General features: G+C 37.8%; 1 protein-coding gene across 1 annotated transcript in view; it reads left to right on the top strand.

Moving 5' to 3' along the window:
- TMC1 (transmembrane channel like 1) overlaps positions 1 to 17988 on the top strand; it is a 44847-nt gene extending 26859 nt beyond the window's left edge. Inside the window, exons 11-18 of the mRNA XM_088130196.1 lie at positions 172 to 366; positions 5249 to 5428; positions 6534 to 6686; positions 7990 to 8118; positions 10236 to 10303; positions 14160 to 14399; positions 17398 to 17523; positions 17883 to 17988. Of these exons, the coding sequence (XP_087986322.1) occupies positions 172 to 366; positions 5249 to 5428; positions 6534 to 6686; positions 7990 to 8118; positions 10236 to 10303; positions 14160 to 14399; positions 17398 to 17523; positions 17883 to 17988 (1197 nt within the window). The remainder of the gene's footprint in view (positions 1 to 171; positions 367 to 5248; positions 5429 to 6533; positions 6687 to 7989; positions 8119 to 10235; positions 10304 to 14159; positions 14400 to 17397; positions 17524 to 17882) is intronic.
- The last annotated feature ends 3162 nt before the right edge of the window (positions 17989 to 21150 follow it).

Genomic DNA, 21150 nt, shown 5'->3' with positions numbered 1-21150 from the left:
AACATGCTGGCCAGCAACTGCCATAAAGTTAAAGGTACAGAAGCTCTAATGAAGAGCAAAAGACAGTCTTTTAAATATTCTGGCCAGAGATCTTTTGACTGGTATCTTGATTCTTCTCAGTTTGCTTACTTATACTTTTTTCCCCCTTCCCCATGTTTCAAATAAGTACAGGAAGCCATTGTGGAGGAACAAGAGAGTCGGAAAGAAGAAAATATCCACTTGACTCGATTCCTGAGGGTCCTCGCTAATTTTTTTGCTTTATGCACCCTAGCTGGGAGTGGTTACCTTATTTACTTCGTTGTGAGACGATCCCAAAAGTTTGCTCTAGAAGGTCTTGAAAACTATGGATGGTGGGAGAGGAATGAAGTGCGTTCCAGCACGCTTTGGTTTCTAAAACAGATGTGATTAGAAGAGTTATAATTATGTAGTGAAAAACAAATACTTTAAAGAGGAGAGCATTTACTATCATTAGTTTAAAATAGTTGTTTAAATCAGAGGAATAGAATATACTGATAAATTATATCAGGTTACGTTTGGATAAGAGAAGATGCCCGTTACATCAGTTTTGTCCTTATTTATGCTTAGCTGAGCCAAGATGCATATGTTAACATAGCTTGTCAATGAATGATTTGTAATGTTATTCAAACGATTTTTTCATAAGATGCTTTGGATTGCATCTAGGGTACTCACACTTACTTTTCACAGAAATTAACAGGATAACCCAGCTATGAAATCCCGTAGGTTTCAACAAGAAATGTATGACTTGTTAGGATGGAGTCTACCAACTGAAGAGCTTGGTGAAAATTACACCTAACTGCTCATTCTTCCTATGTAATGCAACAGTTACATTTGTGCTGAAGTAATGCAACTGCAAACGTTGGGCTTTCAAACAACATTTCTGAGTCTGAGCAATATTTCTGAATTCAAACAACAAATCTGAAATCCAGCTGTATTACAGTTCTGTTGCTACAAGTGATGATTACATGTTCTTGTCAGATTTGGAATGCAATATTTGGTGATTGCACCAGAAGATTTTCACAATCTGTACAGCCTATGCTTTATATTATTAGGGCTGTGAAATGCTTTGGATCCAGTTGGGAAAAGGTGCTTCATATCACGGAAGAGTGCACATGCAGTGCCTACCTGTGGCTTGTTACAGCCATAGTGTCTACTTCTAGGATTATACAGTTGCAGCAGATCTGGAAATAGGTTTATCTCCCTCCACACATTTCAAGCACCTTTTTGTATTCAAAGCCAAAGCACAACAAAGCTCTAATATTCACAGGAACTTGATGTTATTATAATAGATTATCTACTACTGCTAATAATAATAATAATCTAGATTCTGAATCCAGAATACATAAAATAGGTGGCCTTGGGCCACTGCAGAACTAGAGTTGGCTCACTTTATTTGGGAAAGAGTTCTGTTCCAGCCTACAACTGCTGAATATTGAAACCACTGATAATGAGATCTTGAGTCTGTGGGAACTGAGCAATCGGGTCCCAGAGTCCCAGAAAATCACCAAAAATGCACTGCAAAGAACAGCGTTGTGTGGCAGGAACACAGAGGCTGATGGGAAGAAGGGGGCGAAGTGTTGTGAAGTTCAGTGGATGAGCCGAGTTGATGATGGGAAGATCAGCAGCAGAGTGCTGAGAAGATAAGGTAGAGGCTTGATGGATACTTTTATGAATGAGCAAAATCAGCACAAGATCAGAAACGTGTTCAGATCCATTTACCACAGATGATGAGGCTTGGACATGAAGTATGGATATGCAAACACATGGATAATGAGACTACAGATAGAAGGCTACCTGTATTCATTATGGTCATCCAGTCATAACTTTACACCCTGGCTTTGTTCAAATGATTCTTTAAACATGGTTTGGAGGATCACAAATGAAGACAATTCACACACGTTTCCATTTCTCCATCTCTCCCTTTACATGTGAGACTTGACTCTGTGCTTCCTGTCTGAATTAAATATATCTCATATAATAAACTATTTGATTGTAGTGGCCATTCCAAATCATGATTGCAAACATGGTTTGTAATCCTGCTTTGGTAGGGTTGTTCAGTGTATAGTCATTTGATTTCAAGATCATGGCAAAATGGGTTTTAATACATAACACTGAACATTTATGCAGCATTAGGGATAGAAGAGATAACTTTCAAGTGAAGTGGTGTAACCTGCAGAATAACATTTGTCATCCCATGCAGAAAAACATAACTAATGGATTCTGCTGGCATCTGTTTCAAAATATATATTAGCTCAAAAATTGAATCCAAAATATTTGGGGAAAGTTGAGCACAAAAATAATGTATACTTGGCAAAGCTGCTCAGGAGAAAAAGTGGGTATTAGGGAAAATTGTGCACACGTAAGAATGAGCTAAGAAAATTGTTATATAACATTAGTTAACATAAGAATGAACGGATACTTTCATGCATATTATACAGATGACATTTAGACTGATCCATGCATCCCTATTAAGGCTGCAACTGTGGCGGTTTTATTGGTATGCTACAAGCAGACAGAAATGTATGCACACAATTGGTTTTGCAGATATATATACAGTGTTTATGTGTGTATGTGTATGTACCAATAGAGGGGTGTGTGTGTGTGTGTGTGTGTGTGTGTGTATGTATATGTATGTATGTATGTATGTATGTATATGGTTTTGTGTGAACCTTAGATTATACTGAAGAGAATGCTGCAGATCGTGTATTTGGAGGCAATGGTTAGAAGATAAATATCCAGAGTTCAGTGTTTTATATGAGATTTTAGAATTGTATTTCTTTTCAGCCCCCCTTGTACTTGATAGCAAGAAAGGCTTTTAAATGGAATGTATCAGCAAAAACAGTTTATGGAAGGATGTGTGTAAAAAAGAAAAATAATAAAACAATGCTTTTGGGTTCACCCAAGGTAGGTCTTTTCATTCTGATCAGGACTGAATGCTCATTGGGCGGCCTTGATTCATGATAATAAGGAAATATGTGTGCCAGTTAAAAGAGTTGTATTCTTGTTCTTGGCTAGAACAAAGACCTGTTTTTGATTGGTGTTGGTTGGATACCTCCAATTCATACTCAGTTACTTAGGCTGTCTGAGACAAATTTTTAAGTAGACAAGTTTGGGATATCCTCTTGTTTTCTCTCTCATTTTCTATACCATTCCTTATTTGCCATGGTTACACTTTTTAGTTTATATATCAATCAGACGCAAGCTGGATATTAAAGGAAAAACAAAGTGAGCTTGTATTACAGAAAGGAATAATGGATTAGCAAATATGTGAGTTAAAGACTTGAACTACTCTGCCATTGCTTATTTTCAAATTTTCTGCAATTTATAACTAGAATAAATAAATAACTTATACTTATTACACTAATTATGCAGAAACAAAATATGTTCATTCAAAAGGTAGCTTTTTATTATTCTCTGCTGCAGCTGGGTTGTCTGAGAAGGTTTTTGCTACTGTGCACAGTGTGAGTTTGAGTGCATGATTTATATACATACATCTGTTAATTCTTAATTAAGATACATTTTAATGGCAACCAGACAAGATTAAACTTTTTTTATGGAGCTGGAATATTGGAGAATGCTAGGATTTGGCTGTAATCTCAGCCTTGCATATAAATTCATGATGATGCTTAGAAGTGGAAAATCTCAATATCAGTTATTGTCCAGACTTTATAGCCTAGGTTTAAAGGGGAGATTAAATTCATGAAAGCATAGGGTTGGAACAGGGCATGTGGGCCACTGAATTCATCCTCTTGCTAACTATGGGAATCCAAATTAAAAATCCCCAACCAAGTTGCCTAGCCTCAGTGGAAGAGAGCCCACCATCCTTCTGAGTAATTGGTTCCACTGCCTAACTGGTCTTTCTGTTACAAAGTTTTTTTCTATCGAAATCTGCCTTTATGCTACTCAAGACAATTAGTTTAGAATGATAAACAACCAGTCTTGATTGACTGTGTGACATTCTTTTAGGTATTTCAAGAGTGCTTTCATCTCTTCTCATAGTCCTTTAATCTCTCTTCATAGAACTTAGTTTCTAGATGCCTGATCATCAACCTTGTCTGAGCCTATTCCAGTCTGTCTGCATCCTTCAGTGAGAGAAGACACATTCTCAGCTGTAAATGAACAGAAATCTGTTTATGATTCTTACTTTACTGTTAGTAAGAATTAGATAATTAATTAATGTGATCTGTTCATTTATGAATTCATTTCTCAAAATAAAAATGTAGATTTTTATTCCAGTATAATCCCAGAAAGAAAATTATCCAATATTGGTGTTGTGTCATAAATTACATAGCTAAAAATCTTAATGTTCCCTTTGCTTATTTTTAAAATGATAGTTTATTGCGCTGGGCTTCTTTTTAAAAAAAGAACAGCTTATAAATAAAATAAACAGATATTTTCCCCCCAAAATCAAATAAGTAATACAATTAAATAAGCAAAATAATACTTGATCCAAATATGAGAAAGTACAACCCATTAATTAAGACAGACCTTCATAAACAATTATGCAATGATACAGACAAGGTTTAAAGATAGCTGGGTGATGTTATGAAGATGCCATGAGTCACTGGTGCAGAAGTGACCTCCCCAGCGTATAAAGCTTGTATATTAAAAGAAATCAGATGAGAACTTGTATATTTCTCAGATGTGTGTATTTTTCATAAATATTATAACTGCCCAAACCCATAGATTTAAAGGGAGGAGAACTTGGTGCTTTATTCTTCTGCCTCTTAATATTGCTTTTCAGAAGACAACCCCACAACTACAATTTATGTGTAGATACTCTATTGCCTGCTTGACATTCTCTATTCACTATATGATGTTTGATTGTGTGATTCATTTGATTACCTGATGAGATCAGATATGTACTTTTCTCCAAAATTATCTCATCTGATGACTTAAGGGTTCATCATTGTCTAATCTCACTGTCCCTTTGTACAGTAAAAAGAAAAACCCACCTTTTTAGTATCTGCGTTGGTAAAACTCTTAGTGCTTTGTTTTGATAACATGCTACAGTAGAACTTTGTTATTTGCTGGCAAACTATTTCAGAGTTTCACCTTTCAACGGTGAAGAAAGGAAAAAAAGGAAGTAGGGTAAATAGAAATACAGATAAATACGGCTACTATTTTTGTTACATCTTATTCTTTAATAAAAGTTAATAACTTTTACTGCTATAAAAGTAGGACACGAGCACTACATTAAATATTTTAACTTCTATTCCCCCTCCCACAGGTGAACATGGTCATGTCTCTTCTAGGAATGTTCTGTCCAACTTTATTTGATGTCATCAGTACCCTTGAAAATTATCACCCTCGAATAGCTTTACGGTGGCAGCTGGGACGCATCTTTGCTCTTTTTCTGGGCAACTTGTACACATTCATTATTGCTCTCATGGATGAAATCAATCTCAAGGCAAGAATGATAGCCGTTTCTATATTTTCAGCTTTCTAGAAGGAGGTTCCAATCTGAAGTTTTGAATTTCAGAAGTGAGAAGAGCCCTGATTTGGCTAGTTATTAATGTCATATTGACACCAATGGAATGCTAGTTGAGGCTTACTTGCTTTAGATGGAATTAATTCAGACTAAATTGAGCTGGATTACAAATATGATATCTTGGATTTTGTATGGCTAAAGAGGAAATAATTCTTTTCATATGTGGGGAAGAATGGACAAATATTTGCTCTTAAATTAAAATGTTTATGGAAGAGGTGTAAAGATATATTATACTTCTAGAAGGATAATCCTAATCACAGCAAAAATAACAGAGTCTTCTGATGCCTTATCATGTGCTTTCTGGAACAGAATTGTGTTTGTTAGATGCACTAAATGTTATTCTCAGTTACAGTGTAATATGCATGATTTCTTGGATGTAGGTAAGAGGTAATTTTACATTTCATTTTTCCTGGACTTCATTGCTTACAGTTCCCATGTTTCCACCAAACAATAAAATTTACCTGCCTACATATTATATATGCAATAAATAGATTCATCTTTAACACTCATTGTTTTGATAACAGTATCTAGTAATACTTACAATTCAAGTTAATTAGTTAGAACAATTCTTTCTCTAATAGTTTGCAGGGGGTTGGGTGCCTTTGAATCAGGGTTGACTCCTGGCAACTGCCTGGACTAGTCCCTGCAGTTTTCTTGGCATGATTTCAGCAGTGGCTTGCCATTGTCTGCTTCCCAGGGCTGAGAGAGAGAGACTGGCCCAAGGTCACCCAGCTGGCTTTGTGCCTAAGGTGGGACTAGAACTCATGTTCTCCCAGTTTCTAGCCTAGTGCCTTAACCTATACACCAACCTGGCTCTCAGTTTGGTATTATCATTACTAAATTATAAATGATGAACTGAGGGTTGATTTAATGTATCTAGTTTGTTGCCATCTATTGAGTTTTTTACTGAAATAATCTGAAAATGAGTCTATGTTATAATCAGTTTTTCTACACTGGTTCTGAATTATCTTAATTAATATGATTTGTGATACCAGGGGAAAAAGAGTTTTCTTTTTCTTTTTAGCTGGAGGAAGAGAAGATCGTAAAGCAGAACATGACAATCTGGCTAGCTAGTCTCTACAATGGAACACTGCCAGAAAACATCACTACTCCTCCTGTTCAAGTCAACCCTGCAGATGTTCCTAGAGGCCCTTGTTGGGAAACCATGGTTGGTCAGGTAAAGCAGGTTTCTGAAATCATGAAATGAAACTGAAATCATGTTTGCTTACTCTTAGTTGCTTGTTCAGTTGTAAGTTCTTATCACAACTCTACATAATGTCCTTTGTGGAATCACTTTAAGACAGATATGGTGCTGAACAGTGAGGGAAGGAAAGTATTCGATTAGGTAGCATATTAATGAACGAATGTACCTAGAAAAATTATTCCAAATAAATCCATTTTTTGACAGTGTAGAGGTACAAGGGAATTGTACTCCTGAACTTTTCTGAGTGATTCTGCCTCTTTTAACTCACATAACAATTTCATCAGACAGCCCAACGCATTCTACCAGCATATCAAGTGGAGGGAGCTCTAGCTTCTTCTTCTTGTTTTCAAATTTGTGCTTTTTATACAATTTTTGAAAACAGTGTTCTCCAATATTTTGTACATTATTGTCATGAATACATATACCATTAGAAAGACTTTTCTTTAGGTTGCTTTTGTAATGGGCAAAGTACATTGCAAAATTCCAATTTTGCACATTCTGAAGTTTTTATTAACCTTTAGTTCATATATTGGCTTAAAAATGCAAAATTTGATAAATTCAAATGCAAGCTAAATGAATTTTTCCACTATCTCTAGAAAATCTAAGGTTTAAATTTGGCACTTAATTTTTGATTGCATTATGACTCTCCCTATCTCTGATTTTGTGAAATAATAAATGAACCCCCCCTAACAATTTATTCTCTTTTTGTGCCATCTAAAATTAGTGGATTTAGTGGCTTTGCTTTTCTGAATGAATGGCTAGGTTGGGCCAAGCATTTTTTCCTAATTAACTCAGAGTGGCCTTGACAACAAACTCATCTACATCTGCTTGAAACAATCCAACAATGCTTTTTTCACCCATGATAGGGGGTCAGATTTAGAAATATTAAATAATTTGACTTAATCCAGATCTTATGGAATTGAGTCAATTCATACTCATGGAACTACTACTTGGATTGTTACATAGTTATAATATTCTTCAGTTTTGCAGTCTATGGTTCAGTTCTTGGCTGAAAGATATATATTAAGGAAAGTTGCATACAGAGAATAAATATGAATTTAGTAACTTGATTAATTATAAAGTTATTTTAACTGCATCCTAATGCTTCCTGACTGTGTACAAGTTTTAGTGGAAACTCCAGAAATAAATTTGATAAATAAATAAAAAATAAATAGAAGAAGGTGGGGTGGGGGAGCAGAAGCCCATCAGTTTGGCAGTAAAAGCAATCCACAGTTCTTTTCATAAAAAAAGAGAAAACATTTTTTTTTTTCTGAAGGAATTTGTGCGACTAACAGTCTCTGACACTGTGACGACCTACATCACAATTTTAATTGGGGATTTCCTAAAAGCTGTTTTTGTCAGGCTATTCAATCACTGCTGGTGTTGGGATTTGGAATATGGCTTTGTAAGTATTGACTCTTTGTCTTCTTTTTTGTTGGGGCTATGGAGGACAGATCCTTCCAAAAGAGTCATTATTAGGAGAAATGTTGTTATGCCTTGCAGGCTGTGTTACGAGTAGTTTTATATTGTACCATTGGGTTCATGTGCCGGATTCATCATCATTCATCATCTTTTCCCTATGCCCCATGAATGCTGTTCCCTATGCCCATGAATACAACTAAATCACCTTCCTTTGGGTGGTGAGGATGTGAGAAAACAAAAATTTGTACTGGTGTCAATGGGAGCTATTCCCTCCCCTAAATCTTATACAGTATTTTTACTAGAAGAGGATTTAAGCTCAGATTGCCTCTGGAGACATAAACCTCCTCTCAATATGGACAGTATTTCTGGTAAAAAAAAAGCCTTCCATGCAGCAAATAAGTAAATGAGGAGAAAGTAGACCACATACCTGTAGGATTATTAATTCAGCATAGAGTTTAGCTCCTGGATCCCTCTGGAAATTTACACAAGTGGCATAGTGAGATAACTGTTCCCTTAAGGTATGTGTTAATTTTCAAACTCCCTGTGCTGAACACTGTCTCCTGCAAGATGGTTAAAAGGTAAATAAAAAGATGGTTAAAAGGTAAATAAAAGAGGGAGGAAGAGGAATGGCTGACATTCAAGTGGTGGAGTATGTATTTAATCACAGGCTTACAAACTAATATGAGGGGAAAGTACAAAGCTTTATAATAATTTCAGATTGTACCTAGGACTCTCCTAAAGGCTCCTGGATCATGAAGCTATTAGCAAACAATGGTGATCCTCCATTTCTGGAAACTGAAATCCATATTTCAGATGATAGGCACACTGTTCCTTCCACTCTTCTTTGAAATGCATATTGCATAAAACTATCAACACATTTCCTCTTTAATCATGCCAAATGAGTCAGGGATAATCAGTTTAATTCCTTACTTGAGATGTAACATCAGTACATTTTGCTCAGTTTTTGGCAGTGCAATTAAGGGATTAGTATTAGAGGGTTTCAAGAGACCTTCTGCTGATCTACCAACATAAAACATTTGAATTTAGGTAAACATTTTATGTTTAATATAGACCGGTGTTTCTCAAACTTTAAGTTTAAGATGTAGGGACTTTAACTCCCAGAATCCCCCAGCCAGCATGCATAATTCACAACAATCACTTTTTTGGCTGGCTCCTATGTTTTAAAAAGCTTAGTGTCAAGCAGATATAGCAGATAGAAGGTGTTTTTTTCCTTCCAACACTTCAGCTGTAGGCTGATAAAAATTTCCATTTGTGGATTTTCATTGTTTATTTTTATTTTTTTGCTCATCATGCAGCTGTGAAAGATAGAGAAACCTCTTCCAGAAAACTGTTGGTAACTTTAGTAAGGATTATTTACACATTTTTCCTATCTACCATGTTGAATGAAACATGAAATGCTCGATGAGAGTTCTGCCCCTGTTTCTGTACTACACATAATAAGTACTTATGGATGAGATCGTAAGCCACGTTAAAAGAGTAGGGAAGGCATTATTTGTTTTTAGAGAAATTCAGCAAAAACAGTGCACTGAGGACAGAGGCACCTGCCTTTGATTTTTTATGCTGTTATGTGGTGGATGTGAGGAGAATGTTCTCATCCCCCAATCCACATAATTTAATAACAGAGGTTTCCATAAGGTATCATAAATAAAGTCAAGATGACAGCTACAACCGTCCAATTGAAGCACCACAATGCATATAAGAGTAGGTCGAGCTTCAATTGCACTATTGTATCTGCCATCTTGACTTTTTTTTTCTCAAATCCTGCAAGCAATCCTGTTCCAGAATATTCTGGAATTATAATATTTGATTGACTTGCTTGACAGCATCTGTATCTGAAATATAAATTATAGTGTGTTTGTAGTTTTTAAAAATTAGAACCTTAAAGAAGTCCGTATGCTTAAACAGCTCTATCAGCACAATGTAAAATTCTGCTTTAAGAATTCTACATGCAGGTGACAAACTATTTCTCAACAATATGTGTTTGCACCTGGAAACCCTAATGCAAAACAGTTACAGTGGAATAATTTTGCTTTTCACACCATTGTAAATCTAAGAGAATCTTCTGTTCTTTCCCCTTAGCCTTCATATTCAGAATTTGATATTAGTGGAAATGTGCTTGGTCTGATCTTCAATCAAGGCATGATCTGGTCAGTGCATCTCGGGGGATTGCAAAAGACCACAAAATTTTTTTGTAGAGGCTACAACAGGATAACAGGGTTGCAACATGAGAGTGAATTGTTTGTTCAGTCTCTAGATCTGTGCATACAATCACAGTTGTAACTCTGGCTTTGAATCTCCATTTCATTGTGCCAATTTGACTTTTGTGTGATATGAAATTCCCTGCTGGGTGCTATGACATAAGCTGGTATAAACTAGGAGTAAGAATCTGGTTCTTCCTCTGAAGATAGAAAGATATTGGTTGGCATCCTTCAAACAAAAGGACACATGCACCCTCCCCAGGCAAGTAATTTAACACCATTCTTTCCATTTATTAACCACTTGAAGTTAGGAAACAGACCATTAATTCTGTTCCAAAGATCGTACACATAGGTCACAGCACGTCTTCAGAAGTGCACTTTCTTCCTTCTGTGATTTACTTTTCTGTGCTTATGAAAGTGACTGGCAAAGCCAGTCTTGGAGAAGTAGAGACAACATGTTCACGGCAATTATTAATAAATAAATAGTTTGTATTCAGTGCTGTTGCTGATATTTGCTTGTTCTTTATGGGCACAGGAACTCAATAAATACCATGATGTGACATAATTGCATGTATTGCTTTTCATTTTTCAAGATGGTTCCCAGACTTCAAAGTCCACCACTAGCAAGCACCATAGGGAAGCCCTTCTGAGCACAGTAACAACAGTTTTGAGGCTTGCTTGATGGAGAATGACAACTGTCCCAGAGCAGCAGGTTCCTGCTGTGGTTACTGTACCCACCCTTGGCTCTAGATTTTACAGTATGATTTCACAATGCAACTCTTCCCCTTTTGTGGAGTCCTTGGAGTTCTCTGAGCTTGGTTCTTTTCTTGCAAACATTTCATTACCGGGCTAGGTAACATCTTCAATGCTAAAATGGGATGGGGTTTGCTCTCTATTTATATACTGTGGCCTACCTTGCCACTGCTGGTGGGGTGGGGGTTTTGTTTTGCTCCTCTGGTAGTTCCTTGATTAGCATATGTTTACTGCTTGATTGTGTGCCTGGTGGTAACCTTTGCTTATCTGGGTGATGATTGCTGGTGAGGTGATCTTCCGGTCTTTTGTCTCTTTTGAATAGTATGTAGATGCTGTTTATCTCTATGTGTCTGTTAATTGCTGCCTTGTCTGAATACCAGGCTTTCAAGAATTCTCTTGCAGTTTTGGATGTAGCTTGGTCTAAAATGCCGACAGTTTCCCAGTTAAAACTATGGTTAAGTCTGACTTAACTGCTAATCAAAGAACTACCAGAGGAGCAAAACAAAAGCCCCACCAGCACTGGCAAGGCAGGCCACAGTATATAAATAGAGAGCAAACCACATCCTATTTTATCACTGAAGATGTTACCTAGCCGGGTAATGAAACGTTTGCAAGAAAAGAACCAAGCTCAGAGAACCCCAAGGATTTCACAGTTCAACCCTGAGCTACACATATTTGCCTCTATTGGTCTTCCCCTTTTGTTTCAGGAGAATGGAAATGGGGATGGAGAGAGTAACAGGTCTACTCTCTCTCTGTTCCCACTGTCCTTTTCATATGGAAAGAGATTGGCTACAACACAAAGTCTCTTTTGTCAACAGAGGCTTCACTGGAATGTTAGTAGCTTGGAAAAGATTCTGTTATTTCAGGGAGAAACTCAAAGGACAGTGGACCATCTCCTCTGAAGGAAGTTGCCCACAAAGTTGTGTAAAGATTGACAAAGCCATAAGAAAGTGAACTGAGCTTGGATTTTCATCCCCACTCTCCTTCCTTGCAAGTAGACTGCCTTGGAGAGCTTTCACAGGACTAAGTAGAGCTAATGAAGCTGTTGCATATTTATTGGACCACAGCTATTAGTCCCTATGCCTTCTGGGCAATATTTTTTCCCGCAGGAGTGATGTATTGTGGGCTATGCTGCATGTCAATGGTAGGCAAGTCTGAAACAAGCAGCAAAGAGATTAAGCACAATCACGATTTTCTCTCTGATCCCTCCATTTTTCTGGCCCCTCCTTTTCTCACATTCTGATATCCTCTTTTCTTTTTCCTCGTGCAGCAAGTCTTATCACAGGCCTGAATTGCTCATTTCCAAAGAACTTCCAAAATCAGCTCCTATGAAGTTAAACTAAGGACAGTATGTGCCTTAGGACTCAGATTGCCTTTGCCTGCTTCAGGTTTAACCTCAGTTAAACTGAGAATATTTGTATCCCACACAATAGCTGGATGGTGAACTACTAAATTCCCTGAGCGACTGAACAATTATATGCTAACATTGTAATAGGTCAGCCAGAATTAGTGATACCATCAATCACTTTAAGGCCAATTTGGCACAGACTTCTTATACTGTAATGAACATCTATGCTATTGTGAATTCACTGAGACACTTCAGCTATGCTATTCAGGTAATGCATTTAGAAAGAAGTATGGGATATATTAAGGTCTATCCATTTAGTATTCAACACATTGATTTAAGGGACTCCAACACTCTGACACCAACCTTCTGGTGAGATGGTGACTTGTGAGGCTACATGTTTGTGACATCAGATTTTATATCTATTTTCAAAAACTGAAGGTAAGGTATCAACCATCAAAGCAAGGTGATGTTTTCTTGAATTTCATGAAATATCTAGGAAAAAACTACTCTTATGTCAAAATCTAGTGTCTAGTGTCCTTCCCCACCCTCACCTCTTTTGGTATTTCAGCTTTCTTAGTTCACTTTGGACAATGTTATTATCACACAGGAGAGAAAAGAAGCAAAAACCACATAAGCTCCCTGTAGTTTAATTTACCTATGTTGCAAATATCAATGTGCTACCTATAGCGATTGACTGAAAGACATGCCTTTTCAAGAAACAATGCCAGTTCTCCATGCCAGCTGTAATAAATGAAAGTACAATGTATTGGTTTTGTTACACCTTTCTGTTAGAGACTATATTCGCTCCTGATCATCTGCCAGTTGTTCATAATGGCACTTGATGAGATAGAAGGAGCTGTCCTCAAGGGGGTGGTGGTAGTGGTCCAGATGGTAGTCACAGTCATGCAATTGAAACTCTAGTTTTCTTTCCCTACGCATACCCCTGGGCAGAGGCTAGTTGTAGACCAGCCAAAGCTGAAAGTGACTGTGGCCAATGTATTTCTTTTTCTAACTCTTATTTTCTTTGACTCAGTTTCTTTAACTTCCCTCTCTCCTCCTTTCTTCATCTTCTCCTCAGCTTCCTTTCCTTTCTTTTGCTCCCCCATCCTCTTTCTTTCTACTTGGTGGATTGCTGAGAGAACAATAGAAGTTTTCTGAAATGAAGCTTCAGCTCCTTGCCCCTCCTAAAAATGAACAACTCAATTTGTCAACCTTATTGATTGGTATGATACTTGAAAATCTTCATTTGCAGAAATGGATAGCGGACGGTGAAAACAGGTTTAAAAAATGTCATTGTTTAACAGAAAGCTAGCATGACTATTTTTGTCAACACAGTTTTATTTATTTGCTTGAACATTCAGTTCATTTATTTCAATCACAAAATCTAAAATACCTTAGAAAATAATAAGAGGGCTTCATCTTGTTCCATATTAGTCAACTGAACTTAGAATAAAAATATGATCCTATATGTGAGATATAGGAGCATACAGTATATTAATCAATCACCTTATATGACAGCATTGGAAATAGCTTCTGTACAAAGGATCTCTGGATACTGGGCAAATAAAATGATGTAGATTAGTAGACTGTGTTGAAGATCACACTTTGTAAGCTCCAAGTTAATAAGCAGAGAAAACCAAGGGTCATAAAAGCTCAGTTGTGACTAGCATGTCATCTTTTGGTTGCCCTTATTGTTATTTCTAGGATGGGCTCTTTTTATGCACCATGTCTTCCTGCCATCAATGTCCTCCGCCTCCATACATCTATGTACCTGCAGTGTTGGGCTGTGATGTGCTGTAATGTTCCCCATGAAAGAGTCTTCAAAGCCTCAAGATCCAACAACTTCTACATGGCAATGCTCCTGTTCATTCTCTTCCTCTCTACACTGCCAGTTGTCTATACCATCGTATCCATTCCACCATCATTTGATTGTGGTCCATTCAGGTCCATTGCTTTTTGAGTATCCTTTTCTTTATCGACTGCTATGGGACTGTTGAATGGATAAATAATAATATTGAGCAGATTCCTACAAGATGAATAGTTCACATCACATGACTAGAATCCAGGAGTAAAGTGTATTGAACTTTGTAACATACATGTCTGAGCTACCATGTTACATTTGATTTTCAGCATGAGATTTGTGGGCACCTATGTGCTCAGCAAAACTTCTCTTGATGCTTACCAGCTTCAAGGGGCTATCAACATGCTTACAATATAAAAATAATTTCTTTGGAAAGGTTACCTACAAGCCAAGAAAACAAACAAACAAACAAAAAACAAACTGAGGTAGTAGAGAGCATCTTATAGTGAGAAGATTTTGCTAGATTTGCTTTCAGGGTGTTTGTGACTATGCCCATAGTTCACACTTTTTATGAGAGTGTCTATAATTTTCTTAAAATTGCAACTATGTTTTCAAGTCTAAAAAAGCTGAAGATCTGTGGCTGTTGTTCACAAGGGCAACTGAAATATTTCCAAACACACCTAAAAGTGTCTCAATTACACATCAGTTGTGTTTAGCCTGCAATATTTGTTAACTTGTTAATGTTATCTTTTTATTAATAAAAATGTGTATAACTGGTTATAACAAGTTACAGAAAAAAATCATTACAGGAGGGGAAAGCTCTGTCAAGCTGAACCCAGAGTTCATTGTGGGTCTTTCGTATTTAAAATTTTCAGTGCTGTAAGTGACTGTGCCATACAGACCTGTAAGCTTTTTCCACAATTCCAGAAGTCATAGAAAAGATTTAGCTTGAGAAGACAGATGATAGTGAATCTCTTGGAATTTGTGGAAGAAAAGAAATCTTGCCTGTTGACATCAGAGCTCAGTCTCAGTTAGTTGTGAGGTTCCTGTCTTTGGGAATATGAAGATCCTCAAAAGGACAGATTAGTCCTATTTAAGCATTTTGAAAATGTTTGAGGGCTAGAGTGGGGGACAGATGGAGGAGTGCACATTGGTCTTAGCTATGATAATTTGTAATGCTCTTCTAATCTCTGATATTGCTGGTGATCTGCAAAAAGGTTCCACAATTTCTCTTTTCATAGTTGCGTGTGTGTGCAAGCACACACTTTTAGTCAGTGTGGACTCCTGGCAACTGCCTGGACTAGTCCCTGCAGGATTTTTTTGGCAAGATTTTTGGAAGTGGTTTGCCATGGCCTTCTTTCTAAGGCTGAGAGAGAGGGACTGGCCCAAGGTCACCCAGCTGGGTTCATGCCTAAGGCAGGACTAGAATTCACATTCTCCCGGTTTCTAGCCTGGCACCTTACACCAAATTGGCTCTCTTTCATAGTCACAGCTTCAGATAAAAGTTTTATTGGGTAATATCTATTGCATTCATGCCAATAGATCTTCCAGCAAGTTCTAGCTGTTCAACATGGCAGGTCACTTTCTGTCTTCAGATTTCCTTTTCACTTTCAGTACACTACACCATTTTTTTTCCTGCCATGGTGCCTGCCATGCCAGACAATTATAATCCAGGAAACAAAAATATTTTCCATTGTTTCATGTTTCTGTTCTTTTTCCAGCTACCTGATATGAAGTGTTTCCAAATGATTACAGGATAGGAATGATAGAATATGAGGTGGAGTTGCCTGATTTATTCACTCACCACTGAGTCATATATGTATATATGTCCAGTAAGACCCACCCACAGAAAGGAAAATGATTGGCAACTGCTTTCCTGTAACAGAAATTTGGGACGACCCAGGAGCAGAGATGTTGTCCTATGGGGGGCTCTGGTAGCCTTTAATCTGGACTGACTTCTTTGCAAGCTGCTGCCAAAGCATCTAAATACAAAGTTTTTTTAAAAAGCCAGTTTAGCGTTAAGATGATCTCAGCAGGACATCTTAAAGATGTAGTGTGGCTCTGCTCTTAGTCTTAGAACTCTTAGTGGGAAGTTGATGTGCTTGCATTGAGTACCCCTAGAAAGGAGGCCTTATAAGGATTATTCAACTTTGGGGCAAATCATGGAATACTTTTGCCGTCTTCATTCCAACATATAGAAAAATGGCAAGTTTCGAGAAAATATTAGACTACAGTCTTTTCTCCCAATACTTGTTGTTCTGTAGAGCATTCAGTCACATCATTTGCCACCTCCAGTCCAAGTTATGTAGTTTTGATTTTACCCTCTACCTTTTGGAAGAGGTATAGCCAAAGCCATCTGGTGCCATACAAAACAAAGGTCTCACGTGTAGGATGACTGTTAGAAAGAAGAATGGCATAAGTAGTACTTAGACACTTTTCATCCATAAGGTGGCCACAACCTCATAGAATCTCATTCATACGCTTGTGAGCCCTTTGGCAGCTTTTCATTGTTTTATGTGGATTGTGTGAAATTCCAAATTCTCATCAGAGTTTATTGAAATGCTACTTTTAGAACAGTGATGGCTGTGCATATTTTACCATATGGGGCAGATGATGGTCCATAGAAACTGTCCTTCACCCACAGAATAGGACAAGAACCAACAGATGGAAGCTTTACAGACAGAAATCCAAACTGAAAATAAGGAGGAATTTCCTCACCATGAGAGCTGTTAAGCAGTTGAATAGCCTGCCTCCTGGAATCATGGAAGCTCAATCACCAGAGGTTTTCAAAGAAAGACTGGACAGTCATTTGTCTGGGATGGTCTGACGTTTCCTACCCTGGAATCCTAGGGTTCCTTCCAATCCTTGATTCTTTGAATTTAGGATTCTAGGATTCATATGAACCAGTAACAGCTGTACGAAATTGACTACCTTTTTGAACAAATTCCTATGTGAGAAGAAAGTTTCCATGATGGGGTTCTTCCTTATTACTAAACACACTGGAATCCAGTAACCACCCAGGCTGATGTAATAATATTCTGGTGTTGTTATAAATGCCATTTATTTTTATTTGGTATTAATTTGATGAAAAACAGTCTTCACGTGGTTTTTATTTACATCTCTGTGTATGTCTGTTAATAGTGGTAAAACCAGAATGTTTGAAGTCATCGGAGAAACTCTGGAACATGATTTTCCTTCCTGGTTTCAGAAAGTTTTCAATCTTGTTTCAAACCCTGGTGTGATCCTACCTTTCATTCTTCTGATGGTGTATGTACAGAAACTATTATTTTTTTCCTGTCAGAATGTTTATTCTATTTATTATATTACTGTCCTCACTTTCCCCCAAAATGTTCAGTGATCCTTCCTTTTCAATTTGTCTGCACAGCAGCCCTGTGAAGTGGGTAATTTAAGAGACAGAGAGCAACAGAATGGATTTTAATCTTGGTGGGGACAACCTGTAGCTTGTGAACTCGTGTACCCACTCCATATGCCTCCCCAGCCTGTTTTTTTCTCTTCTTGTTTCATAAGTAATTAAACTTTACTTTTTCAACTTGAAGATAGTTGTTATACCAATGTCATCATCACCTTCAGTATCTGCCATAAAATATATGATTTCCCTGCTTTAGGTTGAGTATCTACTATCTCAATGCTACATCAAAAGGATATCAGGCTATGAACTTGGAGCTCAAGAAGAAATTGCAGAATGTAAGGAGGTTGAAGAAACAGGGCTGACTTTCCTTTTGCTCATTAGGTAGTGATTCTATCAGATTTAATTATGAGATGTTTCTTTTTATTCTTCTTTCCCAGCAAGCTGAAGAAAACAAAAGGAGGAACAAACAAAAGGTTCAGCAACCACAGGACAATGAAGTAATCTCTATTGAGACTCAGAATGATCCTAAGGGAGGCCAAGGTGAGGAATGCTTTGAAATCTCTTTTACTCCCAGTCTTAGTTCTTTCCTTTAGAATGATTTCCTTCCCTATCATTGTTTCCCATTTATCCATCTACCCCTAAGGCAGAAACAAACCTTCATCGAGACTTTGTCAAGATGGTGCCACCTTTCATTCCCCAGACAAAAGCTGAGTGAATTGGCAGTCGAATCTTTTGACACTGAAAATATGGCAGCATTCCCTCAGTCTGGCTTAGGAAACCCAGGGCAGGCTGTATAGCACTCTCTCCATTTTGCTTCCCTCTCTTCTTATGTGGCCCCTGAGGTGACGGGATCACTTTATCTAGCAGCAGGGTCAGTCCTGACCTTTCTCCATCTACAGTTCCATACCTGATGAGGAAAAATCCTGTTGAATGTCCATCTTCTCTACATGTGTGAACTTTGGAACTACTCCAATAGAGCTTTTGAGCTGTTCATACAAGGAGTCATCCTTAGTCATCTTGTGTGCAAATGGGGTACTTGGTGGCTGCAAATGATACATGGATTATGGGTTGCTACTTTGTCCTTGAAATTTGGATCTGGAGGCCCATTTTCTATTAATCTGCCTTTGATTTGGGTGAAGAGTTAATCACTTTCTTGATTGCATTTTTTCCCCCTACTTCATTTAGGGCAAACTGCACCTCTCCCCAAATCTTGGCTTCTGGAGCCCTGCAAAAACTCACAGCAAATTGAAATATTTCATATATCAGAGTGGGAAATTATTAAATTTATGGGAGGTGGACAATCATGTTCACTATATTTATTTAATTTCATTTGAATTATACTTACGTTTAGTTTTAGTTCTGGCCTTACAGTACCTACTATTTGCCCCGGATGTAACACCAAAAGGACAAAAAGGATTCTGCACCTGTGGTTTAGGCTGAGGTTTATCCTTTTCTCATGTTATACTGTTCCTGTATACAACATTCTTCATAAAAATATAAATGTTCATGTAAGCATAAAGTGGTATTTTATGATATTAGCAGTTTTTGCTATTTTGGAGGATATTTTTCTTTTGAAATGTGGCATTAAATCCTTCAAATAAGAAAGGCAGGATATAAATCTAATAGATAAATGAATACCTCCATATACCACCCGTTATCCATTTCTATGTTAAAAATAGCTAAGGTTTCTACTGTTTCATCCCCAGCTGCTGTAACATCTTGCCTTGGTTGAGGTCCTGACAGAAACCTACCTTTTGTGTGGTTGATTGTTGTTGTTGTTGTTGTTTAGTCGTTAAGTCGTGTCCGACTCTTCGTGACCCCATGAACCATATTGTGCCAGGCCTTCCTGTCCTTCACTGCCTCCCTGAGTTTGCTCAGTTTCATGCTCATTGCTTCAGTGATGCTATCTAACCATCTCATCCTCTGCCGTCCTCTTCTCCTTTTGCCTTCAATCTTTCCCAGCATCAGGGTCTTCTCCAAAGACTCCTCTCTTCGCATTAGGTGGCCAAAATATCTGAGCTTGACCTTCATTATCGATCCTTCCAATGAGCAATCAGGGTTGATTTCCTTTAAGATTGACTGGTTTGACCTCCTAGCAGTCCAGGGAACTCTTAAGAGTCTTCTCCAGCACCACAGTTCAAAGGCATCAATTCTTCGGCGCTCGGCCTTTTTTATGGTCCAGCTCTCACAGCCATACATTACTACTGGAAAAACCATAGCTTTGACTATGCGGATCTTTGTCGGCAAGGTGACGTCTCTGCTTTTTAATATGCTAGTGGTTGATTGTACTTTATGTAATTTTACAGCTTTGTATAATTGTACAAATTTGCCTTTTAAAAACTAAAACAATTCTGTTCAAATTAAATGAACTTCCATTAAACAGCAAAACCTGCTCCCTTAGTTCTGATTTTCAACATTCATTCAAAGAAAAGACTCAATTGGGTTTCTGATCTAAAGGCAGAACAGCAAAGTGAAACTTTAAAGCAATTTTTATTACTGATTGTTTTCTGTGGATGCCACAATACTTTCTTCACCCTGAAACCTCTCCAAATATATCTTTGATGAGGTAGATTCTAGTCCTCATGAACTTATGCCACAAGGAACCACAAGACACTTTGGGAAAGGCTTCAGTTAGGAATTCACATTCTTATGCTGAGTTTTAAAAATCCGTTTTCCTTTCCAAAACTTGTTTCAGATAAAGACAAAGGAGAGAAGGAGTCCAAGAAAAAGTCATCCCAACAGCAGGAAGAAAGATCTGGCGTTGCCAGTGGAAACTTTCCTTCTCCCTACAAAGGACAAGGGGGTGGTCTTGTGCCTCCTCCCCACATAGCAGTGACACGAGCACCAGTTCCTCGAGGCAAAGGCATGAATGGATATCCTGGAAATCCACCCATGGGAGGTTTTCAGCCAAGGATGGCAGGACCACCTCTAAATTACTGATGATAAAAACTTCCCAGCAACACATTTCCATAGTTCTATTTGCAATGCCGCAATTGAAAAATGTGTAAGAGAAAGTATCCAGGAATAACCAGCGGGAATAACCAGCAGGAATATCAGAGGTGACATAGCTGACACGAACCATCCAAGAAGAGACCTGGTGGATCAGGCCATGGATCTAGTCCAGCCTTCTGAGTCATATTCTGGATGCATTTGGGAAGCTCACAAGCCTGAACTGGAGAGTGATAATCTCCATCCATTGCTGTTTCTCAACAACCAGCATTTAAGCAAATGTTTTTCAAATCTGGCAAATTTAAGATGTGTAGACTTCCACTCCCAGAATTCCCCAGCCAGTATGGGGACAAATAGCCATTGATAACCTAATTCTTCTATTGGGCTGGAGTCTCCCAAATTTGGTTTCAATGGATCTTTGAGTTCTAACACAGGGAAGCATAATAGCATTATGTACATCTCTGCATCTATGCCATCTATTATCCAGCTCTATCATGTCTCCCTTTACTCTCTTCATTCCAAGCCAAGGTTCCCAAATGTATTCATAGGGGAACCCTACATTCATTTTGGTTGTC

This window comes from Python bivittatus, unplaced genomic scaffold (genome assembly GCF_059951505.1).
Source record: "Python bivittatus isolate LINGU-HERP-01145 unplaced genomic scaffold, Pbiv_v1 ctg000850_np1212, whole genome shotgun sequence".
Taxonomy (NCBI): Eukaryota; Metazoa; Chordata; class Lepidosauria; order Squamata; family Pythonidae; genus Python; species Python bivittatus.
This window is presented reverse-complemented; position numbering and strand designations above follow the sequence as displayed.